The sequence below is a fragment of the Neopelma chrysocephalum genome, unplaced genomic scaffold (genome assembly GCF_003984885.1).
Source record: "Neopelma chrysocephalum unplaced genomic scaffold, ASM398488v2 Primary Assembly neopelma1_69, whole genome shotgun sequence".
Taxonomy (NCBI): domain Eukaryota; kingdom Metazoa; phylum Chordata; class Aves; order Passeriformes; family Pipridae; genus Neopelma; species Neopelma chrysocephalum.
In genome coordinates this window covers 2,914,598-2,924,968 of record NW_020897729.1, presented here as the reverse complement: position 1 = coordinate 2,924,968, position 10,371 = coordinate 2,914,598, and the positions used below count along the sequence as shown (strand labels likewise).

Genomic DNA, 10,371 nt, shown 5'->3' with positions numbered 1-10,371 from the left:
TCTATCCTCTGTCTACACAGCAGCTGTCCAGAGACAACGTTGCCGTGTAAATCAGAAGGGAAATGGTAACAGTGAGTGGGGTGCTGGTATTTTTTGTGGTGTCTCTGCTGTTTATACAGTTCCTGAAATTGCAATGGATGAGAAGACGACTTCCCCCTGGACCAACTCCATACCCCTTCTTTGGAAACCTGTTGCAGATGAACTTCAAAATTCATCATGAGAACCTTAAAAAAGTATGTATTTTCTGGCAATTAATTAATAGATTCATAAGCTGATTGAAAAGAAAATGTGTTTAACATAGTCTTATTTTGAATGCTAGGGAGGGATTTATTCTAAATTATATAAATGTGAAAATAGGTGGAGATGATTAAAATATCTGTTTCTTGGTATGAAAATTTGCACTTACAATGAAACATACAATTAAAACCTTATGTGCTTATGAACAAAACCATACTGATGATAATAGTCCTACCTTACACATAGGAAAAAGATACATTTTAAAACAGAGTCTTTAATTCTGTGCAGCCTTTTGTATCTCTGTTGTTGCACTGGCAATTTCTAAGTATTCCATGAAATGGCTACTGAGGGCATATGTGTTTTCAATATAGAAAGGATGAGGTTTTTTATACTTATTCAACAGATTTTTTGAAAGATCTTAGAATCAATTTTTTTCTGACATACAATTTGGTCAGATTTTCACAAGAGACTTCAGTCTTCTGAGCATGACTGAGCTTTAAAGTGACTGAATTAGTTCACTGTATGCCTATACTCAAGCCCTTTTTAAGTCTATTTGTAATGTCTAGCATTTCCAAAGTTTGTACCATGTTGTTTTATAATCCCCATATATATATATTAAATTAAAATTTATATGTACAAGTAATAGCACCTCACTTTCCCTCTTTGTTGTCAGCCTTCCTTTTCCCTGCTTCTTCCATGTCCTGCCAGTTCTTTGCTCTTAAGCTGCATATTTCAAGCCAAAGTAGTATTATTCTACAGCATAAAATAATAGCCAGTGCCTGTCTGCTGCCTCTTCTTCTATATCTGACCCCCCAAACCTGAAGAAAAGTATTGCTCATCCCAAGATTTCAAAATACATGAATTAGTCCTCACAAAAATGAAATTAAACACAAATGTGCAAGCACGTGCATATGCATTTTTACTCAGTGTGCATATCTGTTCTCTCTTCTTTGCTCCCAAGCAGCAAAATTTTGTACTCCTTTAGTCCTGAATTTCTTGGGATGTTTTGGCAATACCACACTCTTCCCAGCCTATTCTGCTCCACAGACTTTCTACTTTTCTAGTTCCTGATTCACCAACCAGGGCAAGGACTGTCCTGCCCACTTTCAGTGATTTCTGCATGCACAGCATTTGAAGACAAGGCTATCACAGCTGAGCTAGAAAGGAGAGGGTGATTCCTTCATCAGTCATCTTCTTGGCTGCTTTTGCTAGTCTGGATACACAAAGGGGAATCTGTAGATGGTTCATGTCAAACTCACGAGCTAATGCTTTCTTGTAATAAATGGTGAAGATGTAAGAGACCATCTACAATGAGTTTGAATTGTAAGACATGATAAATAGCATTGCAGACTTTGGCAATGTTGGCTGACATTTTAGAAACATCTTGATCTTTGGTAAGTGAGACTTTAGATAGAAACCTGACTTCAAACTACATGATATGTAAAAACAGATTTGCTGCTCTCTTCTCAAAGTCAGTCACCCTTGGGGCATCTGCCAAGGGAAAGGATCCGGTTTATTTCGTTTGATTTAAATGTACTGGTTCTTACCCATGTTGTTCTGATGCTGCTTTGTTCTATAGATGGCCAAAATTTATGGTAATATCTTCACCTTATGGGTTTCAAACCGTCCTGTAGTTGTCCTACAAGGGTTTCAGGCAGTGAAGGAAGGTCTGACTGTCCATGCTGAAGATGTTGCTGGAAGGCCCACAGGAGGCCTCTTTCACGTTATGTCACATGGAAATGGTAATTATTATTCTCAGAAATTCTTTTCATGTGTTCGTTCTAACCCTAGTTTTGGAAATTGATTTAGAGCCTCAATGTCCTTAATTTACAGTTGGGAAAAAAGTTCATTATTTTCATGAGTTTTTTGAAACAGTTCTGTTTCTGATTCCAGCATTACTGTTGGAGCAATAATGGCACCATAGAAGTCATGTAAGAGTTTCTATACAGGAAATAGATGGCTAAACTGCAAGAAGAAAGAAAAGAGGAATGCTGGCAAAAATTTGAAATAATTAGAATAAGAGAGCTGCTCCTTGGATGTATCAACTGTATCAATTCATTAATTTATAAGGTATTGACAGCATTAATTCATTATGATCCTAGGTGTTATGTTCTCTAATGGCCATCTCTGGAAGCAGCAGAGGCGTTTTGGACTTGCAACAATGAGGAAAATGGGAGTAGGGAAGAAAACCCAGGAGTATCGGCTACAAGAGGAGGCCTGTCATTTGGTGGAATATTTACAGAAAACCAATGGTGTGTGACTTGGTGGGCAGATCAATCTGTGCAGTGGGAGATTTTGCTGAAGGATGGGTTACCATTAGCTTTTCAAACTATTTGATTACAAAAATGGATTTAAAGTGTATATAGAGAGCTGAGTCTCAAAGGTCTGTATCATGTGACCTGCATGAGACATTTCCTTGCAGGAGTGTGAAACCCCACAGCGTGAGCTTAGAACTAGAATGTCCTATCTGGTTGTATATACCAGTATATATAATATACCAGTATATATATATACTGGTCCCTATCTGTTAGTGACTCCCTTCTGAGTCAGCTTCGCATTACTCATGGCAACAGCATCAGAGTAAGAGCAAACAGTAACAAAATAAGTGTCACAACACCCCATACTCCTGTGCAGAAAAGAAAAACAAAGCATAAAATATGAAAGGCTTTGATCAAGGCTGCACGACCCTGTCCTCTGCTCTGGTAAGTGCAGTGGAAAAAGCTCGGCTCACATGGCTTGTGGTGAAGCTCCTCAGTAAGAGAGGGAGTTTGTTCAGGTTGTGCTGCTGAATAACAGGGTGAGTCCATAGGTAGTAGGCTCAAATATTCTATCATTACAAGATATGAGAAAAGAATAGAAGGTGGTTCTCAATTCAACTGTGTATTTAATGTCTCATCTGACAATTTTGGTACTCTGGTTATTGCCAAACATGAGATCTACTGATGCCAAGGTTCAGTGGAATCTGGGCATTTTTGTAATTATTACTACTAATTCCATTCCCACCAGCAGTATTGCGGTTTTTTAACCATCAGTGTGTTTTAGATGTCTGAAGTTACTTTTTGACTCAGGCTTTTTACCAACAAATTGCGATTTGCCATCCAGTGAACTAATTAATGCCAGAAATGTTTACAAAATGTTATCAGTTCTCCTGTCAGTGGGTAAAGCAGGAACAGTTAAGTGTTAATAGTGAATGCAGTTCATTGTGTTTACAGGAAAACCTCTGGACCCCACTATGCCTGTTGTTCATGCTGTCGCGAGCGTGATCTGTTCTGTGATTTTCGGACATCGCTTCTCCAGAGGTGACGAAAATTTCCACCGCTTGATTGAATCCATCGACGCCATAACAGCGTTTGGGAACAGCATCGATTTTTTTGTGAGGAAAATTAGTTTTGTTTGTTTGATTGATTGAGTTCTATAGATAGACAATGAAAAAGGCAACTTGATTGTTACTTCTATAACAAAAATAAATACTGGTGCACCTGGAATTGCTAAAGTATACACTAGAACAGTACTTCCAGATGCCTAGTTCAAAACTTGTTTCAATTGCTTATGTTTCATCATAGGACAGACATTTCCTGTGTCTGGGGGACAGGGATGGAAACACAAAGGTTTGTTACATGCCTGGGAGACGTACAAAGGACTTTCTTGCATAAGCACTACCTGTACAACTGTGGTGTTTGAAAAAATCCCTGAAACTCAGCAGTAAAATGCAGGTCCAAATATCTGAAAAGCTCAGAAAAAGACTTATATTAATTTCTGTCTGACAAAGTGGCTTTCTTCATTCTGGTATGATATGGCTGTCAACAAATGTCAAGAGTAATATGGGTCTTTACTACTTCCTTCACTACTGCTAACTAACTTCATAGAAACTGAAGTAAAGCAACTGTTTTGTGCAAAGGTAACATGTCATGAAATTGCTTAATGCTAGTTTTCCCCTACAGCTTTTGGCAGCAACACCTGTCCCGTCTTTGCACATCCTTACAAGAATTCAGTGGTTTGGTCCACTGGAGAGAAAAATTCTCTCTTGCTTCTGTGTGTGCAGCTGTGACTGCAGCTGCCAAAGCAGTGGCACAGATGGCCTCAAACAGGGGCAGTTTTATCATGAATAGTTTTGAATGGAAACCACAGTACTGCGTATGGTCAAAAAGTCAATTTATCCAGGTATGAGGCAGCTGCTTCTGCAGAACTTGCTGGAACTCATCTGGCTTTTTCACAGTCTTGCATGATTTCCACCATCTCTGACTAACTAGAAATTGCTGTAGTCAAGGTCCTAGAGAATTTGAGGACTAATTCAATACTTTTGATAAATAAGCTAAAATAAAACTACTTATGATTTATTATCCCAGGAGATGCAGTTTGAATCATTCCTAAACTACCTTCTAGCCAGGGTAGACACAGGTTCAGCTATTTCCAAACTTCTCTCAGTAGGTATTTGTATAAGCTGTTCTTAAAACATCTTAATGGTGTATCCACAGCCAACCAAAACATTCTAGTCCCACATTTCATTCTGTCCTGCTCTCCACAGTGTTTTCACAGGGATATACAGTCCTTTAATGATGGGCTGTACTAATCTGTTTTCCTGGTAAGTGGACAGGTAGTGTTAAGCAGTAGGATGAAGAAGAAATACAAGCCAGGAATCTGAATAGGCTTGTGGGGAGATAAATCTTTGTCATGCAATTGCCATTTAAATAGGTGAGCCCAGAAATTATGGCCTAATGCATAATTTAAGCTGCAGTAATTCTGTAACTGGAGGGACATGATGCAATTTTTAAAAGGGGAAAACAGAAAGTGAAATGAAATAGAGGAATAGAATTCACCTAGGAAGTGTTTTATTTCTTCTCTGATCAGATGTGGTTTTGTAATGGTATAAGGACAAGAGTGTGAATATGTTTAGAACAATGAATAAACAGAAGGGAATCTCCCCTCAGTATTTCTACATCATTTAATTGTTTTGCATATCACAGGGGTGTAATATATTTGCTTCTCATCTATGAGAAGGTATATCTGAGTAAAATCTCAATGCATTCAGTATTCTGCCATAAGAAAATAAACCCGGGTTTAGATAGGTCTATTTTCAGTCAACAGATGTGTCAAGGAAGTCAGCCTGGATCTGGGTTTTTTTAGTGATGAAATAAAAATTATATGTGTGTTGGATAAAGTGAGAACAGGGACATGTTTCATAGGAGGTCCTTGGTACTAAAGTTGAGCCTAGCAAAGAATTGGGGTACAGAGGAATTTAATTTATTCTTTGTACATCACATTTGTATAATCTTATAGTATACATATATGTAATACATATAATTTTATAGTATAAAACTGAGAGAAATTCAGCTCAAGAGAAAAATGGGATTTAGAAAGGCTTTAATGACACATGGGATAGGCACTATCCTTTCAATCTAATGGGGAAGATTCAGTCATCAGTCTTTCATTTGTTTTTATCACTACCCAGAAACCTGTATAGGATTCAAATTTAGTTTGCTAAATACCACATATTTATAGGTAATACCACATATCTAAAATATCTCTTTTATAGGTATACGAACTGTTTCCCTGGCTTGCAAGTAATTTCCTAGCACCATTTAAAGAGGTTAAGTCCAGATTCGATTTTGTGAAAGCTCTATTAGCAAAGGAACTTGAAAGCCACAAAGAAAAAAGAAAACCGGATGAAAATCGAGATTTCATCGATTACTATTTGGCTGAGATAGATAAAGTGAGTATCTCTGAACTCCTCTCACACTGCACTAACAACAAGCGATTTTAAGTGTTCCTTTGATTATGATGATGTCTAATATAAATATGGAAGTATACAATTTCTCCATAGAAAACCTTATATGTAGATGAATGAAAAAACCTGATGGTAAATGATAGCAGCAAGAGGAAGAAGTAATAAAGTAAGTTAATTTTCAGGTAGATTATCTATAACTACAATAGCAACAGATCTGCATATGGTTAAGTTACAACTAGAAATGACAGTTATGATGAGATTTGCAGCAGGAGTAGAAAGTATGTACAGTAGTAACTGTGTCATGGCTGAAGAACAAGATGTGTATATGGATAAGATAAATTGACAAGTGTATTGGAGAATATTAGAAAATGGTTTCCTTTTATTCAGAAAATTTTATTTTCTAGCCCTTTTGTGGTTTATGTGGTTTTTTGTGTTTTTTGTTGTTGTTGTTGTTTGTTTGTTTGTTTTGTTTGCTTGGGTTTTTTTGTGTGAACTTGTTTTTTTCTTTTGTGGGGGAAGGAAGGTGAGGGGTTTTTTGGGTAGTATCAGTAAATACTCCCGTGAGGTGGTTTAGTTATTTTATTGTGTGTCTTAACTTTCCTTTCAATTCATATTTGCAGACTAAAGGAGATGCTGAATCTACTTACGATGAAGAAAATTTGATCCAGACTATTTTTGACCTCTTTATAGCTGGTACAGAAACTACAGCCACCACTTTATGTTGGGCATTGCTCTTTATGGCGATTTATCCTGGTATTCAAGGTAAGCACATCCAAAGAGGTCTCCAACTCTTTAGCAATTATACAAGTTCAAATAGTAGCAGTGCCTCTTCAAAGAATAGCAGAGGAACTAATTATTAGAGTATAAATCAGGTGAACCGAATGTATCTGTTTCTTGATGTATCCTTTCTAACATACAGGTCAGTTATTTCAGGTTTTGTTTTCAAGAGATCTACACAGAATGCAAGACGTGATTAATTTAATTAGATGGAGGATTTTAGTCTCAGATGAGATAAATTGCTCCATTGCCTCTCCACAGACAAGAATTACTTCCACTGAGGACAAGGTGGAGCCTTCAGGTCACCCTTTTAAATCCATGACTGCTATTCTTTGATTTGCTCCTCGCTTCTTGCAGCAGAAATAACTAAAATAAAGTGGGATGTTTCTAATATATGTGGTTATTCCATCAATCTTAGAACTTCAAACACAGATATCTACGTATAAACAAATGTAAAAAATATTGAGTTGAGTATCTTGAAAATGTGTGCTTTTAATAACGATATTAACAGAAGAAAGATACAGGTTGGCAGAGTAAAATGAGTGAAAAGGTAGAGTCAGAATATATGGGATAGAAAGGATTAGAACAGCCTCATATTTGAGAGTTTAAGCTTGGTACCAGTAAAAAAATAAAGAAGTCCTTGGGAAAAATTAAATTAATTAATTAATTAATTAATTATTTGTGTAAGTGCTTCCAAAGGTAGGTAATTACAGAATAACAGTTAGGCCACCTGTAGATGACAAGCAAAATCTATGTGCTTTTGAGTGAAGAATAATCCCTGATCAATTACTAAACTGCTCTCCTAGTACACAGTTAATATTTTTTTCCAGTTGACTCCCTGCTTGTAAAAATAAATACTAATAAAAATATTTTTATAAACTACCTCACAGCAGTAACCTACATATTCTTATAGAATTACTTAATCATGCTATTGTTATTTTTAAAGTATTATTTCGGTATGCAACCTATAAACAACCTTAATGTCAAATTTTACTCAGGTCATCTGTATTGGAAGTTGAAGGCATTCTTTTTTATAAAATATCTTTTTCATCTTGTTGGATGCTATTGTGACTGTAAAAAGCAATAGGAAAAATTATGAATGCAGAGTTTATAAATTGTTTGTTGTATATTTAAAGCTGAATATTCCTCCTTAGAGAAAGTTCAGAAGGAGCTGGATGCTGTTCTGGGTTGTTCCCATGTATTTTGCTATGAGGACAGAAAGAAGTTGCCCTATACAAACGCTGTAGTTCACGAGATCCAGCGATACAGTAACATAATCTTAATTGCACTTCCCAGAATGAGTCTGAAGGACACGGAGCTGCTGGGATATCATGTTCCAAAGGTACAAATGTGCTGCATGTTTGAATATCTTTGATTTTGGTCCATCAGATGTTTTCAGACAGGCTTTTGAGGGTTTTTCAGATTAGGGACATGAACTCTTGTATCCTTTGTATTCTAGCAGTGCCCCTAAGCTCTGACTGTCTCTGTGGGTGGCCTTTCACAAGGAAAGGTGCACTTTGTCCTAAATATTAGTAGATTCTAAGGTCATAATTCTGTTGACACCACTGTTCCTCTTTTTTCAGAACACCATAATTGTCGCAAATATCGACTCTGTTCTGTCTGATGCTGGAAAATGGGAGACACCTGATCAGTTCAACCCAGGCCACTTTCTGGATAAAGATGGAAACTTTGTAAACAGAGAAGCGTTCTTACCATTCTCAATAGGTATGTGCACTGAACAGGGATTTATTTACTCCTTGTGATAACAACTCAAGATCCATTCATTCCCCAAAATAACTGGGAAGGTGCCCACAAAAGGGCATATACATACACTGCACTGCTCTAAAGATCTCCAAGAAGGGAGACATCCGACTGTATGTGGAAAAGATAGGAAGAGAAGGAATGACACATGGAAAAGTTTTTCTTGGGAGATAGATCCAATTTTTCCTGGAGAAGAGATCCAATTATCAAAGTAGTGGCAGGAAAATCCATGGTGCTAGGAAGACTGTAAATGTAAACTATATCACCCTGGTGATCATTTCTATAATGTCTTCCCGCCCGCTGTAAATATAGATCAAAACTTTCTGTGGAAACAAAAGCAGCCTTTCGGTTCTGAACCATTAAATGACAAAGTTAAGAGAAAAGGACAAGGTCTGCAGAAAACAAGCAAATGAGCAGATTAGAGAGGGAGGTATGGTAGAAATCCATTGGCTGACTGCCTTTTCTGTCTCTTCACAGGGCAGCGTGTGTGCATGGGGGAGCTGCTGGCAAGGATGGAGCTCTTTATTGTCTTTTCCACCCTGCTACAGGCATTCACGTTCACCCTTCCAGAAGGAGTGAAGGAAGTCAACACCAAGTTTGTTTTTGGGAGCACGATGAAGCCACCTCCCTACCAGATCTGTGCCATTCCTCGGTAGGAAATGGTAGATGCAGAGAAGAGTTATCCTATAAGATTACTTCTGTATGTGAATTCCTTTTTCCATGTCTTTAGATTTTTATTTCCTCTTCATTTGGTTAATCGCTATCCTGAAATATGCTTTTCAGATAGTTGCATCCTGAGGATTATAATTACAAAGAGTTCATATTTTGTTCTTTTTTTCTGTTTGGAAAATCTTGTTAAATTTCTCCTGATGTGTAACAAATAAAAACATTAAGGGAAGAATTAGAATTCGTGCTTATTTATTACCGGGTGGAAAGAGAATTTACAGGGAAAGAACTCAAAGCAAGGACTATAAATTGAAAGATCTGGGCATTCTTTCTCATAAGCCACAGAGGCATTTGTGGAGATAGGCTCAGAGGTTTTCCAGTCTGCCTCAGGATATTAGTGGGCACAGGAGATATAAGAAGCTCTTGGAGGAAGCTTTCTAGAGAGACATATTACCTGAGATAACGCTCCCTCAGACTGCTATTTGCTGTTGAGCAAGCTTGTTGTGTACAAGTCTATCCTCGACACCCGGCAGGACAGTTCAGGGTTTCAACCACTAAAACAGGTGAATTTCATCCCTTCAGATGAAAATAGAATAGCAGCTTCATCAGCCAGTTCTGGAGAGCTTTTCTTAACACAGGGAAGGAGCAAGACTGGAAGACAAATGACAACAGTGAGCAGTCGCAGTGTTGATAGTTTGTCCTTTTTGACGACCCCACTGGTTGCCAGCAACATGAGAATGTCTTCTTCATGACAGGTCATCTGCTGGTGGTGATTGCTCCAGATCCTCCAATAATTTATTCAGCTTCATTATTTTTCCAGTTCTTTAATAAATTCCTTATCACAGTTAGCTGCCTTTACATCAGTCAATATAAATTAGCATATCATGACCAAGAGAAGATTTGGCACTACTGAAGAATTCTTGAAGCCCTTTATAAGCCTGGTGACTAAGGACTTGGCAAAAGTGGATGTTTAAGATTTGGCGAATTTACTTAGTGGCAGATAACAAGGGATTTTTTTTTTATGGCATTGAGATACGTTCTTCTTGTATGAGGTAAAAATCTGATACTGTCTGCCAACACAGGAAGGATTATTTTTATACCCTGATTAGCTCACAGTGCCATCTCCAGGACTGACATCATTATCACAGCTGTATTTGTTTCAGGTACCTCTGCCTACCTTGTGTTTTAAAGCACCCCAGGCTAAC

General features: G+C 37.5%; 1 protein-coding gene across 2 annotated transcripts; it reads left to right on the top strand.

The window, feature by feature from the left end:
* The first annotated feature begins 37 nt into the window (after window positions 1–37).
* Window positions 38–9,847, top strand: LOC113968648 (cytochrome P450 2J6-like). Of its 2 annotated transcripts, XM_027685378.1 has the most exons (10): window positions 38–233; window positions 1,817–1,979; window positions 2,340–2,489; window positions 3,450–3,610; window positions 5,771–5,947; window positions 6,583–6,724; window positions 7,894–8,081; window positions 8,323–8,464; window positions 8,978–9,152; window positions 9,749–9,847. In XM_027685378.1, the coding sequence occupies exons 1-10, from the start codon at window positions 63–65 to the stop codon at window positions 9,750–9,752; spliced, it is 1,473 nt and encodes a 490-aa protein (XP_027541179.1). In that variant the 5' UTR covers window positions 38–62; the 3' UTR covers window positions 9,753–9,847. The 2 variants fall into 2 exon arrangements, with proteins under 2 accessions (XP_027541179.1, XP_027541178.1); XM_027685377.1 differs by lacking the exon at window positions 9,749–9,847 and having other exon boundaries at window positions 8,978–9,293.
* The last annotated feature ends 524 nt before the right edge of the window (window positions 9,848–10,371 follow it).

Coding starts and splice junctions, on each gene's coding strand:
- LOC113968648 (XM_027685378.1), top strand. CDS start 63: ATGGTAACAGTGAGTGGGGTGCTGGTATTTTTTGTGGTGTCTCTGCTG. Junction 234..1,816: donor ATCATGAGAACCTTAAAAAA/GTATGTATTTTC, acceptor TTTGTTCTATAG/ATGGCCAAAATTTATGGTAA. Junction 6,725..7,893: donor GATTTATCCTGGTATTCAAG/GTAAGCACATCC, acceptor ATTCCTCCTTAG/AGAAAGTTCAGAAGGAGCTG.